General features: G+C 41.4%; 1 protein-coding gene across 1 annotated transcript in view; it reads right to left on the minus strand.

Annotated features, from left to right (window-relative positions):
- dlg2 (discs, large homolog 2 (Drosophila)) overlaps positions 1-15,238 on the minus strand; it is a 177,485-nt gene that overhangs the window by 127,901 nt on the left and 34,346 nt on the right. The window contains exon 4 of the mRNA XM_039618617.1: positions 13,649-13,785. Coding sequence (XP_039474551.1) covers positions 13,649-13,785 — 137 coding nt within the window. The remainder of the gene's footprint in view (positions 1-13,648; positions 13,786-15,238) is intronic.

Consider the following 15,238-nt stretch of genomic DNA (forward strand, 5'->3'; position numbering starts at 1 on the left):
CTTTATGATTTTTCCTATAATGGTGGGCCGGTCTCTAGTCAAAATGCCCGGGACGATTTTTTTGTCCCAGTCCAGCTCTGTGTGCAGCTCATCTGCAGTCTGGTGTTACCTACATCTTCCTATTCAGAAGGCAGAATTTCCAAGTTCTGAGTACAATCAAAAGCACCACGACTGCAGTTTTTGTGTTGGATGTAAAAAGCAGGCTAGAATCATGGCGGCAGTCAACGACAGTCCAGGCGTGGGATTTCTCTCGTGGAAATGTGCACATTATTTTTTCCTTTCTATTGGTAGGTGGCACAGTGCACTTGTGGCAAGTAAGCAAGCTAGAAGACTGGCAATCTTGCTGGGTATCCAGTTACGGAAGCAACACATTAACAAGAGAATTCTGAGTAAAACCAAAGTTACTTTCCCTAGTAACTAGTTACTTTGAAAGTAACGAGTAACTTGAAGTAACTGAGTTACTTTTTTAGAGAAGTAACTAGTAATGTAACTAAGTTACTAATTTAAAGTAACTTACCCAACACTGGTAATGTCACAAGAAAAACAATGGTGTGCTTGGTTTCAACGTAACTTTATTCTTTCATGAGTTATTTACAAGTTTCTCTTTGTTCACAGACATTGACATGTCGAAGAGGTTAACACGTGAGGAGCGGATCGAAATTGTGTTGATATCTGGTGAACGCGGTAACCGGGTCATTGCAGCAGATTTCAATGCAAGACACCCTACGAGACCACCCATCTCCCATGCTACAGTTAGCAAACTGCTTGCTAAGTTTCGTGAAACTGGTTCAGTATTGGATTTGCCAAAATGTGGACGCAAGAAAACTGTCACTAATGAAGAAACATCAGTGGCTGTCCTAGCTTCATTCAGCAAGAGCCCACAGCGTAGCACTCGCCGCATGTCACTGCAGAGTGGCATTAGTCAAACATCCCTTCGGCGGATATTAGCTACTCACAAATGGCATCCTTACAAACTCCAGCTACTGCAGCATCTCAACGAGGATGACCCAGATCGGCGCACAGAATTTGCAGAATGGGCAAAACAAAAATTGGAACAGGACCCTCAGTTCACGCAGAAGATTTTGTTCAGTGATGAGGCAAACTTTTATGTGAATGGTGAAGTTAACAAACAAAACCACCGCTATTGGTCTGACACTAACCCACATTGGATGGATCCCTCCAAGACTGTTGGAACAACAAAAGTGATGGTTTGGTGTGGTATATGGGGTACAACGATAGTGGGTCCATTCTTCATCAATGGAAACCTCAAGGCCACTGGATATTTGAAATTGCTACATGATGATGTGTTTCCCTCTTTATGCACTGAAGCTGGCACGTTCCCTGAGTTTTTCCAACAAGATGGTGCACCACCACATTATGGGTGCCAGGTCCCAGCATTCCTAGATGAACAGTTTCCCGGAAAGTGGATTGGTCATCGTGGGCCAGTTGAATGGCCCCCAAGGTCTCCCGATCTGACCCCCTTAGACTTTTATCTTTGGGGTCATCTGAAGGCAATTGTCTATGGTGTGAAGAGACGAGATGTGCAGCACCTGAAATTACGGATACTGGATGCCTGTGCTGGCATTTCTCCTGCGGTGTTGCTATCAGTGTGTGAAGAGTGGGAGAAGAGGGTTGCATTGACAATCCAACACAATGGGCAGCACATTGAACACATTTTATAAGTGGTCAGAAACTTGTAAATAACTCATGAAAGAATAAAGTTACGTTGAAACCAAGCACACCATTGCTTTTCTTGTGACATTACCAATAAGTTTGATGTGTCACATGGCCCTCTTCCTATTGAAAAAACAAAAGTTGTATCCAAGATGGCCGACTTCTAAATGGCCACCATGGTCACCACCCATCTTGAGGAGTTTGCCCCCTCACATATACTAATGTGCCACAAATAGGACTTTAATATCACCAACCATTCCCATTTTATTATGTGTGTATCCATATAAATGGCCCACCCTGTAGAGGTATTTGAAGTGTTGACTAGCTAATAACTGCACAGCAGTAACAGGACATGTGGCGATCGTAGCTCAAGAGTTGGCAGTTCGCCTTGTAATCGGAAAGTTGCCGGTTCGAGCCCCGGCTCGGACAGTCTCAGTCGTTGTGTCCTTGGGCAAGACACTTCACCTACCGCCTATTGGTGATGGCCAGAGGGGCCGATGGTGCGATATGGCAGCCTCGCTTCTGTCAGTCTGCCCCAGGGCAGCTGTGGCTACAACTGTACCTTGCCTCCACCAGTGTATGAATGTGAGAGTGAATGAATAGTGGAATTGTAAAGCGCTTTGAGGGTCTCGAAAAGCGCTATATAAATGCAATCCATTATTAGGATGCAGTTGTAAGAGTTATGCAAGAACTGGCAACGATAAGTAGATGAAGTGATCATATGCTGGTCAGACTGTCTCCAATTAGAAGCTCAAATAGTCTAAGTCTAAAAATAAAACCTCTTTATCCCATCCTGTTTCTAACAGCAATACCTTTAACTTTTCATGTAGAATCATTTAGTTTTTTTTATTACATAATTTTTGTTTATTCATTAAGTTAAGTATTATTTAGCTATCAACTGTTATTATGTAGTATTATTTATGTAATATTAAGACAAAAAAAGATGATGGATCTTGCTCACAAGATACTAATTTGATAGAACACTGCATAAACTAGAGGAGGATTAGGGCACCATCAGAATTCAAACCAATGAACTGAGTCAATCTATAATATACTCATTCAGCTATTATTATAGCTAATGTGGCCGCCCTCTGTGGTTATTACTGGACATAATAACTACCAACAAATCTGCCAAAACTAGGAAAAACAAAATGCTGCTACGAACAGTGCTGATTCAATTATGATTACAATGAGCTCCAAAAATGACAGAGTGATAGAGTGTTTTAACATTTTTAGATGATATATTACATGCTTTTTTGTATACAAATGTTACCAAATGAACATGCAGCTGAGAAATAAAGTCAAACACATCACGGTAACGTAGAATATATGTAGAAAGTTCAGGAAATAAAAAAACATCATTCACATAATTCTCCCATTAACATGAAAAAAAAAAACATATTATTATTATTATTGTTCATGATTCAGCACAAATCAAACATGCAGAGCTACATGCTGCGGTGGACTCTTATGAATAACGGAACAGCCAGAATATATGTATATATGTATATATATTACTATTTCATTATTGTTTCACCTACAAAAGAATTTGCATGGGATAAATAAAGCATTTCTCATTCTCATTCCTAAATGTCCTAAGAGGAACGTGCAATGCTTTGCATCAGGACTGCACACATAATCCCATGAATTATGGTCTTAGTTTTCTGTGAAGTATTTCAGTTTTGTTCCCTGATTTGATTTAAATTAGATTCTTTCTTGTATTTACATTTTGCTTCTTTCTCACATGTTCTTTTGCCTTTGTGTTGAAAGAGCCAGATAGGCAGATAAGATTAACTCAGCAGGTGATTTAATTCTGGCTACTACTTAAAAATAGGCTTAGAGCAGCAGTTTTCTGTGGGAATATATTTTTCTTTCAGTTGTGTTTGTGGCCACGATTGAGTATCTTAAGGACAGAAATGTGACAGTAAAGCAATTTTGGTTCACACTTACAATTTGGGTTTGGGGTTTTTTAGGACGACACAACTGCTCCTATTAATGACATGCACTGGCCCCACTGCTGTTCTGCAGAGACCTGAAACCCCTCATAAGACTGGCTACGAAATGGAGCACTCGTCAGCCACCTCCTCTACGTGGATGACGTCAAGCCAAGAGTGAACGAAACATCGATTCACTGATCCACACCACCAGAATATACAGCAACGACATCGAAATAATGTGCGGGCTGGAGAAGTGTAGTCGGATGGTAACAAAGAGAGGGAAGGTAGTCAGAACTAAGGGGATCAAACTACCAGAAGGCAACATTGCAGACATTAGCTTCAAGTACCTGGGGATCCCACTGGCAAATGGAAACCATGAAGAGGCCGCTAGGAAAGCTGCAACCACCAAGTACCTGAAGAGGGTCAGGCAAGTCCTGAGGAGTCAGCTGAACGGTAAGAACAAGATCCGGGCTATCAACACCTACGCTCTGCCCGTGATCAGGTACCCTGCTGGGGTAATAGGCTGGCCAAAGGAGGAGATAGAAGCCACTGACATCAAGACCAGGAAGCTCCTGACCATGCATGGAGGGTTTCACCCCAAGTCCAGCACCCTGAGGCTGTACGCTAAGCGGAAGGAAGGGGGCCGGGGACTGGTGAGTGTCAGTACCACAGCCCAGGATGAGACAATGAACATCCACGATTACATCAGGAAGATCGCCACAACCAACCACATGCTCAGTGAATACCTCGGCCAGCAGAAACCCAAGAAAGAGGAGGAAGAGAAGGAACCATTATGGAAGGACAGGCCCCTGCACGGTATGTACCACCGGCAGATAGAGGAGGTGGCTGATATCCAGAAATCCTACCAGTGGCTGGACAAAGCTGGACTGAAAGACAGCACAGAGGCACTAATTATGGCAGCACAGGAACAAGCTCTGAGCACAAGATCCATAAAGGCTGGGGTCTATCACACCAGGCAAGACCCCAGGTGCAGGCTGTGTAAAGATGCCCCTGAGACAATCCAGCACATAACAGCAGGGTGTAAGATGCTAGCAGGCAGGGCATACATGGAACGCCATAACCAAGTGGCCGGCATAGTGTACAGAAACATCTGTGCCGAGTATGGCCTGGAAGTCCCGAGGTCAAAATGGGAGAAGCCCCCAAGAATGACCGAGCTAAGATCCTGTGGGACTTTCAGATACAGACGCACAAATAGACAGATGGCTAACCAACTGGACGTAGTGGTGGTAGACAAACAGGAGAAGACAGCCGTAGTGATCGATGTAGTGAAACTGAATGACAACAACATCAGGAAGAAGGAACACGAGAACCTCGAGAAGTACCAAGGGCTCAGAGAAGAGCTAGAGAAGATGTGGAGGGTGAAGGTAACAGTGGTCCCCGTGGTAATCGGAGCACTCGGTACTATATATATATGAGATAGATAAACATCTTTGGACCCCATAATTTAACTTGGATAAAGCCATCTGGCATCTTGTTAGTTCTTAGTACATTTGCCTAATCCGTCTGATTGTGGCAGCAAAACAGGATATATAACAGTGTCCTGACAGCCTCATGGAGGGGTCATCAGTCTATGAGGACTAATCCTCTTTAGTTATCTCTATCATGACAGTACTACATGACGTTAGTAAAGTGGTTCAGCAGATCGTGCTGTTACAGAGAGATTATTTTGAATGCTCCAAAGACCATGCAGTCTCTTTGGAACCGTATAATGTGACACGATAACGCACGCACACCACGCTATAGGTGACAGGGGATTTCTTTAAATCACCCTGCCGTTCTTTCTTTAGCCAAGACTCCTGAGTTTAGAAAACACAAACACTGCAGTTCTTTCGCTCGCGAGAGCAGCCATGAAACACAGGATCTGCGTCTCATGACTGTCTGCATCCTTTATTTATACAAGATGTTTCTGTGTGTGTGTGTGTGTGTGTGTGTGTGTGTGTGTGTGTGTGTGTGTCTGTGTGTGTGTACAAAGGTAACAACGTCATTCAGAGCAGCGGGTTTTCCCCTTTCTCTACATTTGCATGTTCTTGTAAAAGAGCTGAGGTTTTCACTTCTCTATATCTAAATGTTCTCTGAAGACAGGAAGCGGTTAGTAGCTGCATAGGTTCATCACACAAGTTACTAGGTGAAAAGTCACGTAGACATGTGCTTAATGATCAAATAAAAGATACATTTCATATAGCTGATCACATTGTACAATATCCTCTTCTGACAATAGGTTAAGTTGTTACTACAAAGAACAGGCAGGTATGACTACATCTACAAGGTTTAACTACATCTATTATTATTAGTAGTAGTATTATTGTTATTATTATTATTATGAGGTGATTATCAAACTGGTTAGTCCCCTTTTAATTTAAACATGCAATCAGCACAAAAACATAAAGCCTTGGTGCCCACAGACCACCAGCTCTACACTTTTACAATGGCCACTGGTCGAAAAAAAATAACAGAATTAATAAAGTATATTTCAAGTTGTACAAGCTTACCAGTATATATTTTAATTGAAATGCCTTTATTCTTTCTATTGACGATAAACATTCAGGTTAGTGTGTCACAAAAATTCTCATGAAATTCTAGATAATACAAGAATAATCTATAGTCCTGACAACAATCAATCAACCACATATACTCTTTTTTTTATAAGGGACCGACAATAACACCTCATTTGTATAGGCAAGCATACTTGTTAGTCGTGGATCATGAATAGGGATTGGTATCGGTATCGCACCGGTTCTGACATAAACGGTAGTAATCAGACCGAAAAGCAGCGCACATTTCGGTGCTTTATTTCGGTGTTTTTTTTCCTGAGATGTCATACAATTTGAATTCTAGCCAATCATGTTACCTTTCCAAGGATAGTAGGTGCGCCCAGGTACGTACGTTCTTTTAGAGCAGAGCCACAGATTAAAAATGCTCAAGGCAAAGTGGTCCAAAGTCTGGCTGCAGCCTGCAACAAGTGCTTTAAGGTGATACTGTGCAAAGGAGGTAACACCTCGAATCTGATGAAACACCTGGCAACGCATAGCGTTTTTTTTAACAGCCGAGAAATGCACCATATTTGATAGCTTGCTGCGAGACCTCACACCGAGCACATCTACTGCGGGTGTGGTGCCTGTTATCGGACCCGGAGTTAGCAACATCCCCCAAGAACCCGAAGAGTAGAGTCCTGGCCCCTAGCCCTGCTAGTGTAGCAGAAATGATGACGGATGATGATGGCAGCAGCAGCCGTTCTTCTCTGGGCAAGTAGCTTAATGTTGTTCGTGTGTAATTTAACTTGAGTAGGCTAACCACGTTATTACATTAATGCATGTAAGGTGAACTAGCAAACACCGTCGTAGTTACATGCGGCTGTCTTCTTGTTTGATAGAGTGATACCATATATGCCCTGTAGCTGCAGAAAAGGCTAACATTGTTATCCTTTTACAAAAAAAACAGCTAAATATGAGAGGTTTTAGGACAAAGTTTGTGTTTTCCATTGTTTGAGCACCGGTTCCAACCAAAGGAGGTATGTTGTATAAACAGAAAAGGCTAACTTGGTTATCATTTTGCAGAAAAAAAGAGACTGCTAAAAATAAAAATATAAGAGGTTTTTGGACAAATTTTTTGTTCTCCATTCTTTAACCACCGGTTTGAGCACCGTTTAAGCACCGGCACAGTTTCAAAAGTTTTGGCACCGGTATCAGATAAAACCTAAACGATACCTATCCCTAATCATGAATGGACAAGACAAAATTGTGATATTCACAGAAACAGCATTTTATTGTTCTCTAAAACTGGGAGTGTCATGGCACTGGATCTGTGACCCAGTGTTGATGTGTTTTGGGGGTTTTCTAATATTCTTTGATTTTGAAAGTGGACAGCACAAAGTTAAGAGCAGCAAAAATTAAGAAAAACAAAAGAATAGAAAAAGATAAAATAGAATAACATACTTTAAACAAAAAGAAGACATTACTATAAAAAACAGAATAAAATATTATGTTGCATCAGAAAAATTGCACTTAATAATATTGCACTTAAGGGAGACTAATATTGTTTCTCCCTTGGTCTCAGTGTTAAGCTAGAGTGGCTTCGTCCTCGTCTCCGTATTTGACTTTTTTTTCATTTTGATAGTCCTGTGTCCTGTGTTAGTGTATTCAATTTTGCTTCCTTCCTGTCTTATTATATCAGATTAGGTCCAGCGGTATTCCCTCTTGTTGTACATTCCCACGTTAGCTGTGTGTTTTTGTGTTAGTTCAATGTTCTCCAGTCATGTCAAGTCTCGTCAGGTCATTAGTTGCCAAGTTGGGAGATCCTTAGTTCTAATTTATCTTTTGTTTGTTTCCTTAGTGTTCATGTACTTTGTTTTTAGTTTGTTTTGTCAGGTAATGAAGCTGCTGCTCTAAGTTAAGTTTTTGTCTCAGAGTCCTGCGTTTGGGTCCAACCTCTGCCTGCCACACAGCTCACCATGGCAGAAGAACATGACCACACTATGGACCCAGCGGACTAAGCCTTCCTTGAGTGCTACAAGGAAATGATTCCGATCTGCGAGATCTTCAGCCACGTGCTCAAGGCTCCCAATATAAGGACCATGGGAATTATGGTAAACATGGCCAATGCTCTACTTAGGAGGAATCCCCACGCAAACCGAAGCCCAGACAGTCCTGATCCTCAAGGATCGCCAGAAGGGACCGGTCCCGTCCAACTACCGACCAATAACCTGCCTCAGCACCACATGGAAGCTCCTGTCAGGCATCATACCGGCTAACATGAACAGGCACATGAGCAGGGCACAGAAAGAGATTTGCAAAAATACAAGAGGCGCAAAACACCAGCTACTGGTAGACCGAGCAGCCAGCCGTGACTGCAAGACTATGCTGACCAACCTATGCGCTGCCTGGATTGATTACAAGAAGGTCTATGACTCAATGTCCCAAACCTGGAAGAACCTTCAAGAGGGGCAAGAGGGGAATTATATATAGCCCTGTACCAACACAGAGCAGAGCAGCTACCTGAACGCTACTCCAACAGAGGTCGATCATCACCAATTAATAATTTTGCCTTCTCACTACGTACGACTCTGGATACTGTAGCTCCTGTGAAAACTAAGGCCTCAAATCAGAAGTACCTGACTCCGTGGTATAATTCTCAAACACGTAGCCTAAAGCAGATAACTCGTAAGCTGGAGAGGAAATGCCGTGTCACAAATTTAGAGGATCATCATTTAGCCTGGAGAAATAGTTTGCTGCTTTATAAGAAAGCCCTCCGCAAAGCCAGAACATCTTACTATTCGTCACTGATTGAAGAAAATAAGAACAACCCCAGGTTTCTCTTCAGCACTGTAGCCAGGCTGACAAACAGTCAGAGCTCTACTGAGCCAACCATCCCTTTAACGTTAACTAGTAATGACTTCATGAACTTCTTCGCAAATAAAATTTTAACCATTAGAGAAAAAATTACCAATAATCATCTCACAGATGTAATATTATCTACAGCTACTTTTAGTACCATTGATATCATTTAGACTCTTTTTCTCCAATTGATTTTTCTGAGTTAACTTCAATAATTACTTCCTCCAAACCATCAACGTGTCTTTTAGACCCCATTAATACAAAGCTGCTCAAAGAAGTCCTGCCATTAATTAATGTTTCAATCTTAAATATGATCAGCCTATCTCTAATAATCGGCTATGTACCACGGGCCTTCAAGGTGGCTGTAGTTAAACCTTTACTCAAAAAGCATCTCTAGACCCAGCAGTCTTAGCTAATTATAGGCCAATCTCCAACCTTCCTTTCATATCAAACATCCTTGAAAGAGTAGTTGTCAAACAGCTAACAGATCATCTGCATCCAGAATTCAAAATCCTGCTCCTCACAGAGCCGGGTTCTGGCATCTTTCTGTTAAAAAGGAGTTTATCCTTCCCATTGTCGCCTAAGTGCTTGCTCATAAGGGGCATAGTTGGACTGGCCATCGGGCATACCGGGCATTTGCCCAGTGGGCCGATGGTCATTTTTCGTTTTTATGGGCCCATGGGTTTTTTTTTTTGGGGGTTTGTTTATTTGTTTTTTTCGTAACGGTATAAACACTGAAAGGTGGTGGATTGGCCAGATGCTGGGAGATGTGTAAAAATAACTCAATTGTTTGGTAGTGGCTTTTGCAGAGCTTTCACAAATTGAGTAACATTAGCAAGTGGTGGAGGCCAGCAGGTGCAACAGGAAATCAGTTTTTGGCACAACAACGGAAAGGTGAGGCAGGGGGAGGAGAGACCTGAGGCGGCCGCAGGTGTCAGTCCGAGTATCAGGGGAAATGAACTTCATGTGAGAACTTATGACCTGCAGTCTATCTGGGTCAGATATAAACCAAGTTTAGGTGTAGTTTATTTTCCTTATGCTGACTTTTTACAGTCAGTCTCGTATTTGGAGAAAATATTCGTGTTGAGCTGAAAAGGAACATAGATTTGTCCCGGACATCAGCCAGAATGGAAAAAGACACAAAGCTGGATTCATTCTGTGTCTTTATGCTGCAGCTGTTTCCTCTTCTATCATTCTCTCTCCCCTGTTGTTATTTCAATCATGAAACTGATCAATGATCAGCTGATCAGCTTTTCTCTCTTGTTTGTTTATCGCCCACTTTGCGCCAGAAAGAGGAAACCAGCGGATGTCGCGCTAAACAACAGCAGCACCTTTAAGCTTGATCAGCTGTTGTTAGAATTTATTTAATATTAATTTCTAGTATCAGCTGATGTTTGCTGGAGCCACAGCTGTAAAGCTGCTGGTCATGATATCGGTTTGGTTATCTGGTGAGAGGGAAACATGCAGATGAAACCAGGAGATGTTCTTACTGAATCATCAGAGCTGAACAGGTGATGGAGAAACAGGTTTACCTTTTAGGTGACATGAATGAGTTGAAGGGAAGTTATGAACTGTTTCTGAGAGACAAATAACACCAGGATCCTTTTCTGTGTAGCTGACAGCTGGTAACTGTGCAGGAGCGGATCTAGGAAACTTTTGCCAGGGGGCCAGGTAGGGCATTAACAGGGAAAGGGGGGCACAAGGAAATACTTTTCTTTCTTATTCTCATTTAAAATGTCTCGCTTTTAATAAATAATTATCTGAGTCTTACAACAAACTTTTTCATCTGATGCAAAATGTATAGAAATCCATTATTGTACATAGTAATTTTTTTCAGGGTCCCATTATAATTTCTTCAGAAGTAAGTACTGTATATGATGCGAGTATTTTCCCACATTTTATAGATTCTGTACCAGTACTGTGTGTAAAATGCCATCAAAAAGTCAATTAAGTTTATTCTTTCTCACCTGTCTTTCTGTCTACTTTCACTTTTTAAAGGTTGCCATCTTAGAAAAAATATTTTGCCCTGCCATGCTGTTTATTGATGTGGTAAATGAATATTTTATGAAAATATATCTAAATCTGTTATTTATGATTTTTTAATATTCAGTAATGATCATGTCTCACCTCTAGTCTTCTCTGTCTTAATTTCAGGTTTCCACCATGTGTTGTAGATAGTTCAGGAGGTTAACTTGACCAAGCAGTCTTTGGGTTTCAGCTAAGTACTGTTTAGAATACCAGAATAGGGAGGATGGTGTAGTTTATTAGATTGATACATATATACCAACAGGACAGTGTATATCACTGTGACAACAGTGTTTGTTTTCATTCAAAGGCTTAATGGTTTTTCCTATAATACCTGGTGGGCTGGTCTCTAGTCAAAATACCCGGGCCCATTTTTTGTCCCAGTCCAGCCCTGATAAGGGGTTATATGGTTGTTGGGTTTTTCTCTGTATGTATTATTGTAGGGTCTACCTTACAATATAAAACGCTGTATAAATAAAATTGAATTGAATTAACATTACAGTGTGCTATACAAAATACACAAACAACTAAAGGAGGAGCGTATGAATCCTGCTTCCAGGTCCAAACTACTCTGCATTTATTAAGTCTGTTGTGTTTTTAACATGTTTTAATGGTTTGTATCTTGTTCTATTTAATCTCAACAAGCCCCTAAAAACAGTCAGTGATCACTATCGGCCTCTCTTGGTTTTTAAACCTCAGTTTTAAATCCTTACAATGTAACTACAGCCCAGCCCATGCAGCAGTATATTAATGACTAACCTCGTATTGTGGATGGATTATCTCAGTTGTTCTCCTGACTGAAGTTTGGTCCGTTTACAGCATCCTGCCATGCGATTGCATTTGTCCCTAACCATCAGGAACCCTCACGTTAACTTTTATCGAGTGGAAAAAAGTTAGTGTTCATCCTCCAGCTTCACTGATTTTATGTTATGCTAACATAGCTGTGTCGCTAGCGATCACGTAGCACATCATTATATACCAGCTAGCCCAACTTCAGTAACCCTACAAACGTCACTGCTGTTTAGTTTCCTGTCTTCATTTATGTTGGAAGTGATAGCAGAGCTGTACGTTTGAACGTCTTGATGCATTCTCAATCATCCAGGAAGTAAATTCAAAGTTGAATCTGTTCATCTGGACGTGGCGTTTTGTGGGAGAGCGTTTGCGTCACTCATCCAAGAGACTGAAGAAGTCACTTGGATGAGTGACGCAAACGCTTTCTCCCACAAAACGCCACGCCTAGATGAACAGATTCAACTTTGGAGATGTACGTTTGAATGTTTCAGAAATCTCTCAGTCAGAACATGCTATATCATGTTTAGGTGGAAGCTAGCGAGCTAACTTCCTGCTAACTTCTAACTCCATTAAATGTAATAAATTCTGTTTTCATGGATGCCTGGATGTTAAACTTAATTGTTACACCTGGTAAAGCAGCAACACTGATCATTTTATTAAAGATCAAAGAATTTAGAGAGTTTGTAACTCTCAGTGATGCCGCAGTGTTCGTTTGACTTTGGGACCTGAAGGGGAGTTTGGACCCGGAAACAGCTAGTGTCGTCAGACTTAAAGACCGGACTGTCACAGACATAGTATAAAAGATTGACATAGCTTCCACTGTTTGGCCAATCAGTGGTGTCACTCAATGAGTTATAAAAGCCTCTCCTTCACAAAAATCAAAATCACCAGTTTTGAAACTTGATAGAAATGACTACACACACACACACACACACACACACACACAAAAAAAGCCGTACACAGACCATTGCCTTCATGTGCTCCTTTGTTATAGTGTTGTGTTGCATATAAATTACATCGCAATAACATGTAAAGACTCTGGACCATTTTGTTATAATGACCCAGTGCACACTAGGTGGTATTGAACTGTAATGGAAAATGACATAGTCGAGTTGAGCTGAGTAGGTACTAGTGGAAAAGGGCTAATTGAATTCTATGGGAAGCAGGCCTCTGTCCTGAACCTCTGTAAACACTTCCCAGCTGATTTTACAGGCTGTCTCTCATTTTAGGTCATACTGAATACAACATTAAATTCGCTGTGTAAATTTTGGTCATTTGTGTGTGAGAAAGAAGGATTGTGCAGGGTGTGTCCAGGTTCTCAGTCAGATGCACCCCTCCCTCATCACGTCCAGTTTCAAAACACCAAGATGCCTGCAGCAAAAACACTTCATAATGGGTTTTCACAAACCAGTGGGTGATGTCAAGGTAGCTATATGCATTTTCGATACTTTCAGTGGTCAAAGTAACTTATCTAGAAAGCTAAACAACACTTTTTACACTGAGTAGTCATGCCTTTACTTGCATACAATATGGTGCAAATGTTGCAGGTGCTAAAAAATACCCCATGTTCTCCTCAACACATTTGCTCACACTTTGCAGGGTACTTGAATTAAGGTATAGTTCCAGTAGTGCACAATCAATATAGAATTATCAGATCAGATTATCACATTCAGCTAAATAACACACTGATTGTCAAGAGTCAGATTCAGATGACTGATCACCAGAAACTACATCTCGCTACACCTGTTAATGCTTCACCACTCAGCGTTTATCTGTTTTACTTTCCAAAAGGCTTTAGCAGGCAGACACCCTTGTCATAAAAAGGTAATTCATTATCCATAGGGCTGATACAGTGTGTCAGACACTCACCTGCTCGACTGGACAGGTAGAGTTTGGTACAGAAAGACTTTTCTCCCACTTGTCCGCCATGTGGTTGAGTTCCTCTAGCTTTTGCTTGGAGCTTTTCTGTGTGTTTAATAGAGTCACTTCATAGAACCCCTGGATATCTGTGAACATACACATATTAAATGATGTAGGGGCTGTTGACAGTTGATTGGCTTAAGTGGATGGTACATATGTCAAATGGTAAATGGGCTGATTCTTATACAGCACTTTTCTACTCTCCTGGAGCACTCAAAGATCTTTACACAGCCCCATTCACCCATTATTCACACCCATTGATACAAGCACTTTTTTTCGAAGCTTAAGTGCTTTCTATCTGACATCCACACACATGGATCCACATGGATGGATGCATCAGAGAGCAACTTGAGGTCAACAAACAACCTTTAGTCCGCAGCTTGGACCTTTCTGTCCAAGCTGCGGACTAAATGTTGTTTTTAGTAGCGTTTGTGTGTTAATAAAATTATCTTTAAAACTGCAAAACCCAGGAAGAAAATCCATCCATCCATCCATCCATTTTCTTCCGCTTATCTGGGGCCGGGTTGCGGGGGCAGCAGCCCAAGCAGAGAAGCCCAGACCCCTCTCCCCAGCCACCTCCTCCAGCTTATCCGGGGGAACACCAAGGCGTTCCCAGGCCAGCCGAGAGACGTAATCTCTCCAGCGTGTCCTGGGTCTGCCCCGGGGCCTCCTCCCGGTGGGAAATGCCCAGAAACCTCACCCAGGAGGCATCCTTGTCAGATGCCCAAACGACCTCAACTTGCTCCTTTCAATGTGGAGGAGTCAGTGGCTCTACTCTGAGCCCCTCCTGAATGGCCGGACTTCTCACCCTATCTCTAAGGGAGACGCCAGCCACCCTTCGGAGGAAGCCCATTTCCACCGCGGAAGAAGATGTCCACAGAAAATATGTGGTCTTATCTAGACCGGTCAGGTAGCTGCACTTGTGCAAATATATCCTGGTGTTTTGCATGAATGTCAGTTTGAGTCACTGCAATACTTTCACTGCATTCTGTAGCTATGAACTGAACATCTTTTAGGTTCTCTTTACAACAGATAATATAAAGCATTTGCATTTTGTGACTCAAGTGAACTTTTTAATATTTAGTTAAAATGTAAGTAAGTAAAATTTATTTATATAGCACTTTCCACAGATAAAAATCACAACATGCTTCACAATAAAACAATAAAACCAGAAATATAAGTAAAATAATATAAAACAATGAAAAAATGAATTAAAAGCTTGTTTGTATAGAAATGTCTTCAGCTGCTTTTTAAAGGAGTCAGTGGAGTCTAGACAGCGTAAAGAGAGTTCCACAGCCTTGGTGCCTGAAAAACCTGATCCCGATGAGTGTTTTTATTTTCAAAATGCAGGAACATTTTTTGAATGGCCAGCCATGTTTTACTAAAGAATCAAAGCCATGGCAAGTGATCTGGCACTATGGCCTTTTACATTTACATTTAAATGGATATTAATAAAAAGAAGCCATTAGTATTCACAACCAGACACTAAATAATGTTTCTGTCCCAATCATGTAACAATGTTTCCATTCATTTCTGTAT

Source organism: Oreochromis aureus, linkage group 10 (genome assembly GCF_013358895.1).
Source record: "Oreochromis aureus strain Israel breed Guangdong linkage group 10, ZZ_aureus, whole genome shotgun sequence".
NCBI lineage: Eukaryota > Metazoa > Chordata > Actinopteri > Cichliformes > Cichlidae > Oreochromis > Oreochromis aureus.